This window comes from Botrytis cinerea, chromosome 8 (assembly GCF_000143535.2).
Source record: "Botrytis cinerea B05.10 chromosome 8, complete sequence".
NCBI lineage: Eukaryota > Fungi > Ascomycota > Leotiomycetes > Helotiales > Sclerotiniaceae > Botrytis > Botrytis cinerea.
Genome location: NC_037317.1, coordinates 2495851 through 2511988, shown reverse-complemented (window position 1 = coordinate 2511988; position 16138 = coordinate 2495851). Strand labels below are relative to the sequence as shown.

At 42.7% G+C, this 16138-nt stretch overlaps 7 protein-coding genes across 8 annotated transcripts; 3 read left to right on the top strand and 4 right to left on the bottom strand.

The window, feature by feature from the left end:
• The first annotated feature begins 328 nt into the window (after positions 1–328).
• BCIN_08g06830 (hypothetical protein) lies at positions 329–3653 on the top strand. The gene is made up of 3 exons (XM_024694802.1): positions 329–1620; positions 1671–2337; positions 2396–3653. Exons 1-3 carry the CDS (start codon positions 942–944, stop codon positions 3531–3533), a joined length of 2484 nt encoding a protein of 827 aa, XP_024550595.1. The 5' UTR covers positions 329–941; the 3' UTR covers positions 3534–3653.
• Positions 3654–4001: 348 nt separating this feature from the next.
• Positions 4002–5983, bottom strand: BCIN_08g06820 (hypothetical protein). Its single transcript, XM_001549628.2, has one exon. It carries the CDS (start codon positions 5942–5944, stop codon positions 4361–4363), a length of 1584 nt encoding a protein of 527 aa, XP_001549678.2. The 5' UTR covers positions 5945–5983; the 3' UTR covers positions 4002–4360.
• Positions 5984–6087: 104 nt separating this feature from the next.
• Positions 6088–8086, bottom strand: BCIN_08g06810 (hypothetical protein). Its single transcript, XM_001549629.2, has one exon. It carries the CDS (start codon positions 7744–7746, stop codon positions 6319–6321), a length of 1428 nt encoding a protein of 475 aa, XP_001549679.1. The 5' UTR covers positions 7747–8086; the 3' UTR covers positions 6088–6318.
• Positions 8087–8245: 159 nt separating this feature from the next.
• Positions 8246–10537, top strand: BCIN_08g06800 (hypothetical protein). The gene is made up of 2 exons (XM_024694801.1): positions 8246–8517; positions 8569–10537. Exons 1-2 carry the CDS (start codon positions 8322–8324, stop codon positions 8901–8903), a joined length of 531 nt encoding a protein of 176 aa, XP_024550594.1. The 5' UTR covers positions 8246–8321; the 3' UTR covers positions 8904–10537.
• Positions 10538–10859: 322 nt separating this feature from the next.
• Positions 10860–12756, bottom strand: BCIN_08g06790 (hypothetical protein). The gene is made up of 5 exons (XM_024694800.1): positions 12620–12756; positions 12280–12492; positions 11771–11902; positions 11590–11606; positions 10860–11478 (listed from the first exon to the last, which is right to left on the bottom strand). Exons 1-5 carry the CDS (start codon positions 12660–12662, stop codon positions 11011–11013), a joined length of 873 nt encoding a protein of 290 aa, XP_024550593.1. The 5' UTR covers positions 12663–12756; the 3' UTR covers positions 10860–11010.
• Positions 12757–12874: 118 nt separating this feature from the next.
• BCIN_08g06780 (hypothetical protein) lies at positions 12875–14952 on the bottom strand. Its single transcript, XM_001549632.2, has 4 exons — positions 14488–14952; positions 14363–14434; positions 13326–14313; positions 12875–13274 (listed from the first exon to the last, which is right to left on the bottom strand). The coding sequence occupies exons 1-4, from the start codon at positions 14785–14787 to the stop codon at positions 13105–13107; spliced, it is 1530 nt and encodes a 509-aa protein (XP_001549682.1). The 5' UTR covers positions 14788–14952; the 3' UTR covers positions 12875–13104.
• An 80-nt stretch (positions 14953–15032) lies between these two features.
• Positions 15033–16125, top strand: BCIN_08g06770 (hypothetical protein). 2 transcript variants are annotated; one of them, XM_024694799.1, is made up of 3 exons: positions 15033–15167; positions 15284–15859; positions 15917–16125. In XM_024694799.1, the coding sequence occupies exons 2-3, from the start codon at positions 15482–15484 to the stop codon at positions 16103–16105; spliced, it is 567 nt and encodes a 188-aa protein (XP_024550592.1). In that variant the 5' UTR covers positions 15033–15167; positions 15284–15481; the 3' UTR covers positions 16106–16125. The 2 variants fall into 2 exon arrangements, with proteins under 2 accessions (XP_024550592.1, XP_001549683.1); XM_001549633.2 differs by having other exon boundaries at positions 15033–15859.
• Positions 16126–16138: the final 13 nt, after the last annotated feature.

Here is a 16138-nt window from a genome sequence, read left to right as displayed (position 1 = left end):
GTATGTCTTCTTGATCAAGCTTAGATTATATGGGCTGTCTTGGCGCTCGGTGTTTAACTAGAGATCGTAATGCCGGCGTCCACCGATTACGGTACTTGTACTTCCAACCTTTCTGTTTAACACCTTAATTCCATGAAATCAATTATAAGCATCATGGGCGTAGTGGAGTGGCCGCATATGCTATCCAATCACAAATGGCAGAGCATACCAACGAATTTAACAAAGTCATAAGGCTCCGCGTTTTTCGTCACCCGTCCACATTCGTCCACATTCGTCCACACTCGTCCACACTTATTTACACGCGTACCAGCTAGTTGACAGCTCCTATGGACGCTACATGACACTAGGAGTCTTGTTTCACGTCGCAAAGTGTTCGCTGGGTGCAGGTCTGGTTGATAATTGAGATGGTCGTTGCCAAACTTAGTCGAGATCTATATGGCCCACCATGTAGAAGAGCTCTGAGACCAACCATGCATTGACCGTGGCAGTCGGTCTTCGTAAATTGATATGGTATTACAGCTACCCACTCGTCGCAACATGATACCCCATGGTTGGAATATGTTCGGCGAGAGGCTACAAGCAATAATGCTCCCCATTAATGAATGTCACTCGGAGGTTCTTGTCCATTTTAATATGAAGCGTACAATCTAAGCAGTTGAAGCCTTGATATACAGACCAGAAACTGGTCTTCTGCCAAACCCATGGTGATATAAAAAAAGGCATTTAGTCACAATTAGCGGCAAGATTCGTGTCCAGTGACATCCTTCACTATTCGAACTCCTCTAAATCTTTTTTAGGCCACCCCGCTAAACAACTTTAATTTAAGGAGGATGGGGAAGAATGATCGATGGTACCTTTTATGGTTCAAAGATATATAAGACAAGTTCAGACGCCATGATCTGAAAAATCACTAACATTTACATCACATCCATTCTTTAAACATGAAGGGCCATCAAGTCCTCAGTGTCGTTTCGGCGCTTTCATTCTTTACCAGCGGCCTTTGTGCCAGTAATTCCACCACTACATCTACTTCTTCATCAGGTCTCCTTTCAGATGGCAACGTAAACTTGGGGGCTGCCTCTGATGCCTACGAGAAAGCTGTTACTTTCATATCTTCTTTGACCAACGCCCAGAAAATCGCCATCATCACCGGCCAGTCCATCGATAGCGACAACGTAACATGGACTCCCTTAGCATCGAAGGATGGTGCAGTTGGAATTAACATGAACTTTTTCGTTTCAGGTTTCAGCACACCTCAGGCTGTGAGCATGACCTGGAATCGTACACTGTTTCTTGAAAACTTTTCAGCCCTTGGAAAGGAGTTCTATGCTATAGGTGCAAGTCTGGCAGATGGGCCTATCTCTAGTCCAATGGGACGTGTAGCTTATGGAGGCCGTAATGGTGAAGGATTCGCAGCTGACCCATACTTGAATGGTATCGCCATGGGAAAAGCTATTTCTGGCATAAACAGTGCTGGTGTTGTCACGGCTGGTAGACACTTTCTCTTCAATGAACAGGAGACGAACCGATCTTCTACCAACAGATATTCGAGCAACGTAGATGATAAGACAACTCGTGAAGTCTACCTCTGGCCCTTTGCTGACGCTGTCAAGTCCGGAAGTAAGTTAAGTTCTTTGTAAACGAATGATCAAAACTAACATTAATCTTAGTGATGGCTGCTATGTGTGCTATGAACAAGGTCAACAACACCCTTTCTTGCGAAAACTCCGAACTCCTCAACAACTACTTGAAGACTGCCATTGGTTTCCCAGGTATGGTCACTCCTGACCAAGGTGCTCAATCTACCTCTTTCGGCTCCGCCAATGGTGGTCTGGACTATGGATCATCCTCATTATGGTCAGAGGAAATTCTCGAAGCTGGTATCGCCAATGGAAGCTTTACGCAAGAGAGGTTAGATGATATGGCTGTTCGCAATGTCATCGGATACTACTTTGCTGGCCTTGATGATGGTCTTATTCCTTCGGAGACGGGTTACACTGATTATCGTGATGTCCGTGAAGATCACGCCGATGTGATAAGACAGGTTGGCGGTGAGGCACTTGTCCTTGTCAAGAACACTCAAGATGGTACGGGTCGAGGTTTACCTTTGAGTAAGCCTCGCACCATCTCTCTTTTTGGAGCCCATGCTGGCCCTGCTATGGCTGGTCCCAACCGAGCTTTCAGTGTTCAAGGAACTCCTGCCGATACCTACCAAGGTCATCTTGCTGGCCCTGGTGGATCTGGTCAGCCATCGCTCTCGTATCTCGTCACTCCTTTTCAGGCCATCAGCGCTCGTGCAATTGCTGATCGATCGATGATTTGGTGGGTTCTCAACAAGTAAGTTAATATTCTAATTCCTTGTAGCCTCTGGGTTACTAACTTATTCGTGATATAGCACATACACAGACACTTCTAGTTCGTCTGGTGGTATGGGTGGCGGTATGGGTGGCGGCTTTACTGGAGGTGGTATGCCAACTACAAACGATAACAGCACCGGTACGACAGCCACAACCGGTACTTCTCCCGGAAATAGTAGCTCCAGCTCCAACTCCAGCTCGAGTTCCGGCCCCGGTTCTAGTTCCGGTTCCACAAGTTCTGTCAATCTCGGTAACTTAGGCTCAGGCACAGCATTATCCCCTTCCATTTCAAACTATGCTTTGAACTCTGCAGTCTGCCTCGTTTTTATCAATGCAGACTCTGGAGAGGGTGCTGACCGTAGTGAACTCTCCAATGATGAGCAGGATACTATGGTCACCACAGTTGCCGACAATTGTAATAACACCATTGTGGTTGTAAACACTGTTGGTCCACGAATCCTAGATGCTTGGATCGAGCACGAGAATGTCACTGCGGTTCTTTACAGTGGTCTTTTGGGTCAAGAATCTGGAAACGCGATTGCCGATGTCCTTTACGGTGATGTAAACCCTAGTGCCAAGCTTGGGTACACTCTTCCTAAGAATGCCACCGATTACCCATCCGAGTTCGACGTTTGCGAAGAAGAGCAATGCGACTACACTGAGGGAGTATACCTCGACTACCGTTACTTCGACTCCAAGAACATCACCGTTCGTTACCCATTCGGATACGGTCTCTCCTACACCAACTTCACTTACAGTACCGAGGTTACTGCTACCATTGTCAATCAAACTGCTCTTACATACAAGTACGCCTCAGGGCAGCTCGGTCTTGGTGGTGAAGCTGATCTTTGGGATGATGTTCTTAATGTTACTACCAGTGTCTCAAACAGTGGTACTGTAGCTGGCGCTGAAGTTGCCCAACTCTACATTAGCTTCCCCGATGAGGCTGAACAACCCATTCGCATCCTTCGAGGCTTCGAAAAGGTCAACATTGCCCCTGGAGAGTCAGCAGATATTGCTTTCAGCCTTCGCAGACGTGATATTAGTTATTGGGATGCCACAGCTCAAGCCTGGGCCATCGCTTCCGGCGACTACACTATCACTGTTGGTGCTAGCTCGAGAGACTTGAAGGCTAGTACTAAATTGACCCTTACTATTGGTTCCACTAGTACCTAGTAATGTGCTTGATGTATATAGTAGGGCTCTTGCCCCCTAATAAATTCTTTCTTATTTGTATATAGAATTGAGAGCATGTAGATAGCGAGGAATAAATTATAGATATTATATTAGGTTTCATTTCATTCGACTTAAAATTTTAATATTTTCTTTGTGATTCACGTAAAATGAATTTATTCATCTAGTCGGAATGATTATTATATTTTAAACAATTATAATTTCCGTTTCAAATTTCGATCGATTTGGACACAGTAAACTGGAAATGTGGCACAGTAGTAGAATGTGATTGAGATAAGGTAGAGGTGCAATGTGAATATGTGAAAGGCTACTAGATGTACCTGAAGAATTCGGAAGCTTACTCAATCATACTCGAAGAGTATGGAATACCAAGAAGGTAATAAGACGAGAATCACTTGAATGATCACCAGATGAAATGTACATTGAATGGTAGAGTACGAGCTAGAAACTTGTAGGGCGCTTACATATCAGCTGCATTGCATTACATAATGTTTGCATGCCCCACATTCACTAAAAATCAACGTCATCTCCTCACAACCGCCTCTCGAACCGCCATCTTTACTACATTCCCAAATGAGAATGAAAGGGTACAAGCTCATTCTCAAATGAGAACTTCAATTTTCGTTTGGCCCTCAGTTCACCATATTCCCTTTCATTCTCCAATGAGAACATATTCCAGCTATAACCACTGCCCTCACCTAGATTCTCCAATGAGATTAAACTTTACATGTCTTCCATTCTCAAATAAGAACGTTCCATAACCATATCCCCCTTCCTCCAATGAGGAATAGTCCAACCATCCACTGACTTTACTTTTGGTTTGACCTATGGAGTGGGCAAGCCGGCTGGTATGATAGGTGCTCGGTGCTACCACACTTGATGCATTTTTTGTACACCTGATAGTCGCCCATTATACCAGCTCGATACTTGATGGTGTCAGGTTGCCTCTGCCTATCTCGCTCATTGAGTTCTATATTTTCGGAACCTGGTAAACGCCTGCGCGGTGGTTCTATGCTTTCTGACCCCGGCATGCGACGACGTGGTGCTATCGGTTCTATACGGGATGGTTCTGTGGAATCAACATCCATAAAATCCAACCTAGTTTGATTTAGGCTGACTCGATCTTTGACCCGATTAAGTAGGTTCACATCTATAGAGGCATCTTCCATGGGACGGAACTTTTTGCGGCTAGATTCTTCTAATGCTGCCTCATTTGATGTACGCTTACGCGCTACTTCGAAGGTTTCTGTTTCTGGTGTACTTTCAAATGTTTCGTTACCGTCAACATTGATCTGTATGCGAGCATCACCACTCGTGATACTAATCCCTCTTTTCTTGATACTGATATTGACAGCTTGAGTTGAGGACGGTGGGGGCTGTGCTCGCAGTCTTGGAATACTTTTTCTAACCTTTTCTTGTCTCATCGTCCACTCTCTAACGACCAAGTCCTTTGACGGCCAATCAGTATCATCTTCTGTTCCATCGGGAATGTACCCAGGAACTTCATCATCTGCGTAATAGCTTCCATCATATTCATCCTCTTGATTCTGGTTGGATGGTCTTCGAAATTGACCAAGTGAACTTGGTTTCTTGGGTGGCGTAGTGAACTTTGTCCTATCCCAACTCCATTGTGTGGAGAACCCCGGGATATGATGCTGCTGTGACTCTGATATCTGCATTGGTACTGAGTCGTAATTCTGCCAGGCAGGATCTACGACTGTTCTTGGCAGGACGCTGTTGATGTTTCTCTTTGAAAACGCAGCCGTCCAGGGTATGTCATCAGGTTCGCTCATATCTTTGCCATCAAGTATTTTTCGGCAATCTCTGTGATCCTTCCTCAATCTCCAAGGTGGTCTATTTCTCCTACAATGTCTTGTAAAATGATATTCTTCGTTTGGTTTCAATGACATATGACATTCGAAAAATTGGTGGTCAAGTGTCCCGCATTTTGGACAACCGTCCATATATCCATCGTGGGAACAGTTGACGCAATCTTTGAGCTTATGGTCGTCTTTCAAGCACCTAGGGCAAAATATCTTTTCTTTCGTATGCCGAATCTGTCGGGACATGCCACGAACGCCGCGACCTCTGTGTGAAATTGGCGGTCGGGTCGCATGGTTCCTATCATTCTTCTGGTTGTAATTGCTATAATGGCTCTGATTGTCTATCTGTGTTCTCTGCGGCATTCCATATTGTGCTGTTCGTGTCTGAGTTCTAGGACCAATTGGTGTACTCGAAGGAGGTCCTGGTAAAATGGGAAGATCAATTGAATTCTGTAAAGGCATTGTGCCTGTGTTCGCGACGGGTTCTGAGATCTGTTTTGTTTTCTGCAATGGTTGATCTCCTCCTGAGTTCGAAAAGATATCAATATCGAATTCTGGAATATTTGCCATTTTGTGATGGTGGTGGAATTTTTATTTGTTGATGCATTCAAGGAAATCACAAAGTCAAACAGCGGAGGTTGCTTGGGGTAATCAAGCGATTGCGTAGGCGAAGTCTCGTGCACAGTCAAATTTCTTGAACCTCACTTGATACATGCTTACAGTGTTTATTCATGCATTCCTGGAAATCCAACGATTGGCAGTACGACGCCTTTATCTCGACCTCAAAAGAGGTACGAGTAGCCTTCTCATAATCTCCCCACAACCATAACCATCTTCGACCTCAAAAAAGGTATCAGATTTCATTCCATAACCATCTTTTCCATCGCATCACCGCCTCCCACCCTCAAATGAGAGTATCCCGTGACCACCACTCAAAAGAGCTGTCAATCAGTCCTCCGTTTCTCTCTCCATGCCTTCAGTCGGGCTTTTGAACCTAAGCCAGTAAATTGGCCATCCTCAGTCCATGTTTTCTGCATCAAAGTGGTTGATCCATCACCGCTTTCATCAGCCTGCTCCTCATCAGGTTCCTCTTGAATGACGCTTACTCCACATGGTGTTGTTTTTGGCCTTCTCTCCATATGAAATCTATCCGATGGAAATTGATCTTGGTGAATGTCTACAGCTTTAGGCACTTTATTGTTAAATATTGGGTGGAATGCGGATATCCTGGGCTGGCCCAAAGTATCATCCTCGTCGTCAATGTCTGGAGATCCTCGGATCTCTGGACTGAGGTCTCGTCTAATTTGAACCTGTTCCATTCGGCCCTTGACGATCCATAGTTTCTTTATTTGCAAAATACTCTTCGTCGTCATCTTCGAGTTTGTTATGTGCCCATAAAGGTTCGATATTTGATCCACGGTCAACAACATAAAGTTCTCTTCCTTCTTCGCAAACATATCCCATGCGTCGGCAATTGCTATCAAATCTGCTCGACCGACGAGATCGGTTTGGTTCTTAGCTTTGTTTTTGCGGCCGATAACTTTTGGGATGCATTTTGAAAACTCCCAATACGCTGGTAGATTATAAAATCCTTCTGCTTGAAGGCTGTCTTTGATTTGATCCTCCATCGCTTTGCTAAGCTGAATGCTGAGGGGGTGGCCGTGGTCATCATGCAAACTTTCTATACAGTCAAACACCGAATAGTACCTATTGTCTCTGCATCTATCCAGTCCAGGATCACTGGCTTTGTGACCGAGTCTAGTCGATATCGCTAATAGCACGCAATAAATGAGGAACCTATGACTTCCCTTGCACACTTCTCGAAATGGCGGTAGTAATATGAGCTTGCTGAGTTTGGCACACACTGAAGTGGCCCAATTTGTATTGGGTATTTCGGTAGATCCAAATTCTATATTGCTGGCAACAGTAGTGACTCCTTGTGATCGGGGAAGGAAATCTCCCGGTGGGCGCTGATGAAACTGGAGACACTTTCTCCAAAGAGTAATTTCTTCGAGTGTTGAGGCTTTCAAAATCGCCTCATCTCTTGCGGACCAATGATGGTCGATGGCATCGTGAATATCCTGATTGTAGAAGAATTCCGGTCGCCAATCTTCGTCTTCTTCGTTCTCTGAATCTCTACTTTCGCAGTTTGTATTCTCATTGTTGCTAGTGTTCCCTTTTGAATGTTCGCCTTCGTCTTCGCTTTCGTCTAAATCAAGTCGTCTGGATCGTCTAGATTTCTTTTTCTGGGGTAGCTCATCGTTATCAGACTCTGGAAGCGTTCTCTTGGTGGTCTTCTGGGCGGTCTTCTTGGTGCTTTTGACTCCTCTCATTGATTTCTTGGGGTTCCCCTCTTTGGCAGGTCTAACCATCTTTTATTTATTATGTAGATAATCTTTTAAAATGTTATGCAAGTATTTGTGTGCTTTGCATGAATATGATGTGGTGTGGTGATGTTCTTGAATTCACAAGGCTGCTTGTGCAAGTACAAGGCGGCTAAGAACTTCAAAAATAGCTCAAATGGTCTATGCTGACTGGACGACACACATTTGTTCAGACGCGCTTCTACAATATATCACAACTCCAAGGATTCTTTCCGACTAATAATATGTTTCGAATTGGCATACAATGTTAAAGTAGCTTTGTATTCTTTAGTTATAGGCAGAAATTGATCATTACTGATAATACATATGATTGACATAATGTGAGTTCGAATATCATATGAGGTAGATAAAAATTATAGTATTAGAATAGAAATATAAATGTTCATCTTCACCTTCATAAGGCTATCAACTTGTGGTTACAAGGCTACAAGCGAAGCCAATGAAAAATTTCACACGGTGAATAATATGAAGTCTCTAAAATTCCATCGATCTAAACAATCAACAACACCACCACAATCACAACAACAACAACACCCAAAGAACCACGATACACCGCCATCAAAATGGTAAACCTGGGGAGACTCATACAGAAAATCAAAGAGAAAGCATTAAGAGATGGAGACAATCAAGGCACAGTATCAGAAGACGACTTCCAAGAAATCCGAAAGCACCTACAGATGAAGATCCCAGAGAAACACCCTCAAGCTACCCCAGATCAACTACAGCTCATCTTGGCCAATAGTTTTTGCAACTACTTTTGTGTGTATTCTTCCGCTTTTCAATTCAAAAATACACTAACATTTTTGACAGGGGGCAAGAAGCAAGCTGAGAAGGTATTTCCAGAAGAGTTTACTCTACAGACAATTCCAGAGCAACCACAAGAGGCTATTCAAGTCACACCCAGCAGCGAGCCAGAGACTCAAAGAGTCGCACCACACCCAGAAACTCCATTAGTCAACCAGTCGACCCCAACACCACAGCAAAGTCAGACCGCTGCCATCTTTCCCAATTTTACTGCAGAACAATGGGTGGCTATGACCAAAAATAGTCCAGAGGTTGCAAAAATGATGCTTGAACGCATCAGTGCTACTACTGGCAAAGCCAACCAATCGAAAGAAAGCAGCATTCATCATGAATCCTCATAGAGACCCCAAGAGGGCCCCATGAAGAAATCTCAAGAAAACCTCGCCAATAATTCTCAAGAAAGCCAGCAGCACCCCATGCCGAGCCAATTAGGTGATCCAAGTTTATATCAGCAGTTGAAGGCCATGAATACCCCATCGATTTATGCCCCAACTCCTGGCAGTGGACCAGCCCAGCGTCTCGCTGCTGCACCTGTTGGACAATGGAGTCAAGGCTCTTCAGTAGTCAAGTCTTCTAATCAGACACAATACAGCATAGCCTCCAAGAATTCCGGAAAACCCAAGTACACTAGTGCAAAGGGTCAACCAAGAGAAGAGAGATAGAAGTCCCAGGCCAGACAAAGAGAAGGCATCGATAAGAGTGGACCCCTCATCCACACACTGCCCACTCGTGTCGGTGAATGGCAACCATACTACAGCGTATTGGTCAAGGCCCAAATCAAGCAAGTCTATAGCCAATTTGTAGGGCTACATGGCGAACACGTCAAAGAGTGCCAAAAATTCTTCGGAGTTCAGTTTGCCAATAATTACTTACAGATAGAGGGCAAGACTGTTCTCATTCTTCTAGTTCAAACATTTGAAGAATATCAAACGATCGAAGAGGTACCCTCAGAGATACGAGACGCACTTCAAGCAGCATATGAGTTTTTACAGATCTGGCTTTTTTCTGGTGTGAACATATCAAGACCCATATCAGACATGCTTTTTTGGGTAATGGGAGACCCAGTTATCCGCACCCCTGAACAGCCACATTTGCAAGCTTTCTGTTTAAGGAACCAACAGAAGTACGAAATGTTAAAAGAAGATTTAAGGTAGAAGAAACAATCAGAGGAGAAGTCTCTCCAGTTTCGCGACAGTCCAGGTCACGCGTCCAACCTACCTAGAAATATCGACAAACAAGCTATCATCAAAGAACAATACCGAGAAATCGGTAATGGTGGACCTCTTCCATCCTACATCCTGCGTACAGATAAGCAAAGAGCACAGAGATCTAATAATGCATTTGCATCTTTGGGTGCTGGCTCGCAGCCAACATCAGGACAAGTCCCAACTCAGGTACCATCTATTGGTGAAGGCATCTCCCTTCTACCCAGTGAAGAAAATGAGATTCAGATACTCACAAAAGAAATGGAAACAATGCGTATCTTCGCTGATGTTTCACATGATGGAATCACAGACCCAGCTGGAGACTTCGCCAAGAAGTTCCCCGACACGCGCGAAAAGTACATAGTCGCTCTCTCAAAAAAGGAGAGTTTGGAATCCAAGGGAAAGGTTGTGACTAGAGTCATCAATGGAGGTCTCTCCGTTGATGAAACTACACAGTTCTCTAGTACCGACCCTCCAAAGACTGATGAGATATCAGGAAAGGAACCAAAAGAGACAAAAGTTGAAGAGGCGAAGGGTGATTTGGTGGTGCCAGAGAAAAGGGAGGAGGATGAAGTTGAGGTATACTGCCCATAGATCATTTGATCATTATTGGCGTGTGAAGGTGTTAATTTTGGATCACCTCTTTAGAGGTTTGGGATGTCTGGGGGAAGACGGTGTATTTGTTCACCTCATTGTAGGAATTCATACTCTATTTGGAGTTACTATTATAGTTGGGGATAGGAATAATATTAGAAATTAATATGTTCTCAAAGTTACTTTGAAGTTTTCATGACTTGATATTATAATATTGTAAATGTTATTATGATAGTAATCTGATATTGTGCGCGGGAAAATGCTATATGAGTGATGTGACAAGAAAGTTTATTAGTATCTATGATTCTTTCTCCTATAGACCTAAAATTTATCTGATTTACTCCCTCTTATTTGACTCCTTACATTGTGTTTTAGATCAAGTGAATCCTCACACCTCGTTGTCGCTATGTAGTGATTCACTCTCAATCATTATGCATAGCTGATATATGACTTAAAGAATTATAAATAAGTTTAAAACGATTTTGATTGAGTTCAAAATGATTTTGATTAAGTTCAAAGAGATAGCAATCTTATTACTTCTTTTCATTGTTTAATGAGCACATAATATCTCATGAATACTCATATACATGTAAAACAAGCTGAGATCTCGTCCTTTATCTCTCTGTCCTCCTCCATCCTCTCATTTTTACTACCTCCGCTTTTGTCTTTCCCCATTCCCCCCTTCATTTCTCACTTCCTGATCCCCAACTCTCCTCCAGATATCCCTCGAGCTAAGCACTGTACTAATAACAGTCGCCACACCTACAACACCCCTATCACTAACAATCCACCCTGTTACCGCTCCAGGTAGAAAAAGGTCGGCTGTATTCTCGAAAATTTTGAGAAATACTTGGGTCTTGGATTTTCCCTTTTTCTTATTCTTCTCTGACTGTCCCATGACAATTTGTGTTGTGTCGGCTGATTTTGTTGCTAGATCTGAATCATGTGAGTTGTCCTGTGAATTGGACTTTGAGGCTGTATCATTATTGACAAGTAGATGGTAAAGATCCCATAGCTCTCCAAATATCGATATACACAGCGAATAGAACCAAAATTTGTTGCCTTCAAGGGTACATGTTGAGGACCAGGGGGTATTACATACACCCATTATATCCAACTGTTTTATAAAATGTAATTAGTAATTTTTCTTACTTGCCTTTTGAGCCATTCTCTCTTGAGGAGTTGGTAATGAAGATACTCAGTAGGTAGTTTGATGGTTAGTACTTACAATGGTGAGACTTTCCACTGTTTGAGCAAGTTATGATTAGTCAATTTCCTTATAAGAGAATTGGAAAGTAAAAGTGCATTAATATAAGAATGTAGGAGCATAATAGTATAAGAAAACGGAGAAGTGCAAGAAAATAAGAACGTGAAAGCAGAGAACAAAAAAAGAAAAAGAAAAAACTCACATCCCAAATAAGCACCCATAAATCCCGATTTACCCACATTAATCATCATCTTCATTCCATCTTCATTTAACAAACTATCCCATGCTTTTGAAAAATTCTTGATGAAGCGAAAGAAACGCATATAACGACGTCCTGTGTGGATGTTAGTTTAAGCTCTTTGTTCTAATCCACTTTTTCGGTGATCGCTTCGCTCGTGGATTCTTTCTTTAAATAAGAAGAGAGAATATGGTGGACAAAATTCCCTCTTCATCCCACCTCGAACGATGGTTCTTGACTTTGAGATACAAAGTCAAGGAGAGATTAGATGTGATTCTCGCACACTGGTACAAGTAGCTCATTCCCGAATTTCGAATTATCCTCTCCGCTTCCCAAGTCTTCCCTCATCCTCTCATTCTATCGTCTCGTTGGTCATCCCATCATCCCATCATCCCATCATCCCCTCATTCCCTTATCTCCCCATTACCCACCACTCAACTCCATCTCCCTATTAAATAAGAAACAAAACATACCAACAGCAAGCTCTCTCCTCGCCTTCCACAACCTCTCCACAATCTGCACCTGCACCTGCATCTTCCCATCTACATCTACACCCCCCTTCCCCCCTCCACCTCTCCTCCCCATTCCAATTCCCAACCCCAACAACACCCACCCCAAAACCGTCGGATAAAATGCACATATCTGACACAAAGCTTGTATCAACCTTAGAGCTTTTTCTAGGCCGGCTTCTCATTGGATATAAAATTAGTCAAAATCTTTGTATATTGGATGGGAGGATACGAAACGTGATTTCAGAAGAGTAGGAAGCGGTAAGGGGGCAACAGGGGAAGATGTAAAGGACAAAGACCATACCAGCATCTGAAGCAAAATCCACCACATGTTTTAAAACACCCATTCTATTGATCTTCCTTCTTCGCGGGACCGTGTCAGGTTAAAGTAGTTCAAGCACCTACACCCAAGTGGTAATTATTGTTGTGATAATAAATTCCAAAAGTTCTTTGTGGAGTAAAAAAGTGAGGTGGCACTCCAAGTCGCTTAGCTAGGAACATCCTAATCATGTCCTGGAAAGGGTATCTATGATATGATCCTGTGTATGTATTATATTATCCCTTACCGTATGAATATTATTTTAACCCTAAATCTCATAACTCACATACAGGTAATTATTCCAAACATAGGATTAAACTTCACATCTCAAAAATCAAATGAACTAAAATATTGGCTTCCAATTGAAAAAAAGCACCCATGCTTGAAATCAATAAATACATTTACATCCCCCTATGAACAGTTCACTATTCCATTCACTCCCCAATTCATGCTCCGCTTCACTCCCTGATTTATTGACCAGGTGAAATAAGTTTACCTTGTTGTAATGCATTATTGTCCCATCCACCAGCCAATGCTGAACCTCCATTCTTCTCTGCATAATCCTTCATTCTTGCCTCTAACTCTGGTCTGAAATGTCTAATAAGACCTTGAATAGGCCATGCAAAAGCTTCTCCGAGAGCTATTTATATTGATTAGTCAAATTCATCATATGAGGAAGAGATATACATACCACAAATAGTATGACCCTCAACTTGCTTTGTAAGTTCTTGTAACATATCAATCTCACGTACTCTACCTTGACCCTTTTCAAATCTCTTCATGATTTGTTCAGTCCACTTGCTACCTTCTCTGCATGGTGTACATTGACCACAAGATTCATGTCTATAGAAATGACTCAATCTTGAGATGGCACGTACAACATCAGTACTCTTATCCATAACGATAACAGCTGCTGTTCCAAGACCAGATTGACTATCCTTCAATGCATCAAAATCCATCAATTGGTCATCACAAACATCCTTTGGTAAAATTGGTGTAGATGATCCTCCAGGAATAACAGCTTTAAGGTTATCCCAACCTCCACGAACACCACCACAATGTTTATCAATGAGTTCTCTGAGAGGAATACTCATCTCTTCTTCAACGGTACATGGGTTGTTAACGTGACCAGAGATACAGAAGAGTTTGGTACCAGCATTTCGTTCTCTACCAAAGGAAGCGAACCAATCTCCACCTCTTCGACAAATTGTTGGTGCAACAGCAATAGTTTCGACATTTGCTACGGTTGATGGACATCCGAAGAGACCAACAGCAGCAGGGAAAGGTGGCTTGAGACGAGGCTTTCCTGGTTTACCCTCGAGTGATTCAATCAAAGATGTTTCCTCACCACAAACGTAAGCTCCCATTCCACGATGAACATAAACATCGAAGTCATATCCACTACCACAAGCATTCTTTCCAATCAATCCATCTTTGTACGCTTCTTGAATCGCACGTTGTAAAACGGTGGCTTCGTGATAAAATTCTCCACGAATATAAATATATGCCGCCGTACAGTTCATTGCTCTTCCTGCAACCAAACATCCTTCGATAAGTTTGTGGGGATCCTTTCGCATGATTTCTCTGTCTTTGCAAGTTCCGGGTTCTCCTTCATCTGCGTTTACGACGAGATATCTTGGTTTGTTGTCATTTTCCCATCCTTTGAAGTTCATGAATGACTATCATAATTTAGCTTCATCCATTTACTTTATGAAACATCAAACCTACCCATTTCATACCAGAAGGGAATCCAGCACCACCACGACCTCTCAAACCTGAAGCCTTGATTTCGGAGATGATCTATTTCGGATGTCAACTTCTATCCTTCACAGTTGCAAACCTCTCCAACATACCCAATCATGACCTTTTGCGAGAATATCCTTCGTTCTATGCCAATCACCATATTTTTTCGCACTCGCAAGATCCGCTCCGTGATGCCCATATAAGTTTTGGAAGATTCTATCTTGATCTCTTAATCCACCCCATTGTGTCTTCTTTGGTGGAGGTGGTGTATCTGCGACTGTGGCAAGTCCTCTAGATTGTTGTATTGAAGAAATCGAAGGAGTTAATCGTGCTGTTGTTGTAGAGGTGGAAAGGATTCGATTTGAAAGTGTAGAGGCTGCCTTTGCAGAAGGCGCATTTCGCGAAAGCATTTTCGATGTGTATTTTGTGCTCAATTGAGCGTTGTTGTGAGTGGAGAGTGATCGGATTGGGGGGAAGTTGAGGTTGTAAATATTTCCGAATAGTTCAAGTCATCATAGAAATCATGAATGTTTGATTGGTCGAAGTGACAAAGCTACAAAGTGGTGGCGATAGCCGAAAACTTCCGTTGGTACGTTTGAATCTGGAACTTTAAAATTTATATGTATTTCATATATATCACTTCAACTATTACTTTGCTATTACTATTACTCCACATATGAAACAAATGGTGTTGTATAATGTTGTCTTTTGAATTTCTTTTTCTTTGAGTTATCATCCGAATATACTGGAGTACTTTGGAGATTGATGAATATCCAGAGATTTTATAGAAGTAAGCGGCAAGAATGGATATGATTTGCCCATTCTACCAATACCTGACGCTTTGCTATACTCCGTACCATCAGGAACAAACTTAACTCACCACAACTTATGTTGACCCTCTAGCAGATACATCAACCACCTCCACAAGTCTCGAATTCGTGTTCGGGTTTATAAATACAACAAGTGATTGGCCAGTATTGGCCGGTATTTACCAATATTCACCAGCACGCACCAGCACTCACCAGCATTTCCCAGTACCCATTTACCTTGCCAAAGACGACCTACATTCTACATTTCAAGCCTTGACACCGCCTACCATCAATCATGTCCTCCGCCAAACGAGCTTCCATGCTCCCTCCACCTCCTAAACCTCCGATTTCATTCTCAAGTAATATCACCATCGCAGACCATGCTTCTCTCATTGGCACAAACCTTATATCCATCCGAGGACACACCATTCTTCATCCACGTACAAAATTGAATAGCAGTTTTGCTCCCATCACAATCGGTACACAATGTGTCATTGGCGAACGTAGTTCAATTGGCATGTTGAATTTTCCATCCGAAGAACAAGCTTCAGGTGTCACATTGGAGAATGGCGTTATAATAGAAACTGGAGCTATTGTCGAGGCAAAATTCGTGGGACAAGGAAGTCTCATTGAGATCAATGCAAAGGTGGGAAGAGGGGCTGTCATAGGAAAGGTATGAATTTCGCAAGTAAAAAGGTACTATGACACGCTAATAATATACTTTACCTAGCATTGCAAGATTGGACCAATGTGTGAGGTTGAAGAAGATGAGGTTATTCCAGATTACACAGTGATATATGGAAATGGATTACGTAGAATAGATAAAAGTGGTGTGGAAGGCCTCAAGATGAAGATGATCGGTCGACACGTGGATGTGCTTAGGAGGCTTGTTCCTAGCAATTTATCTAAATATCAATGATACCCTTTTGATTTCTCTTATACTCCTGATATT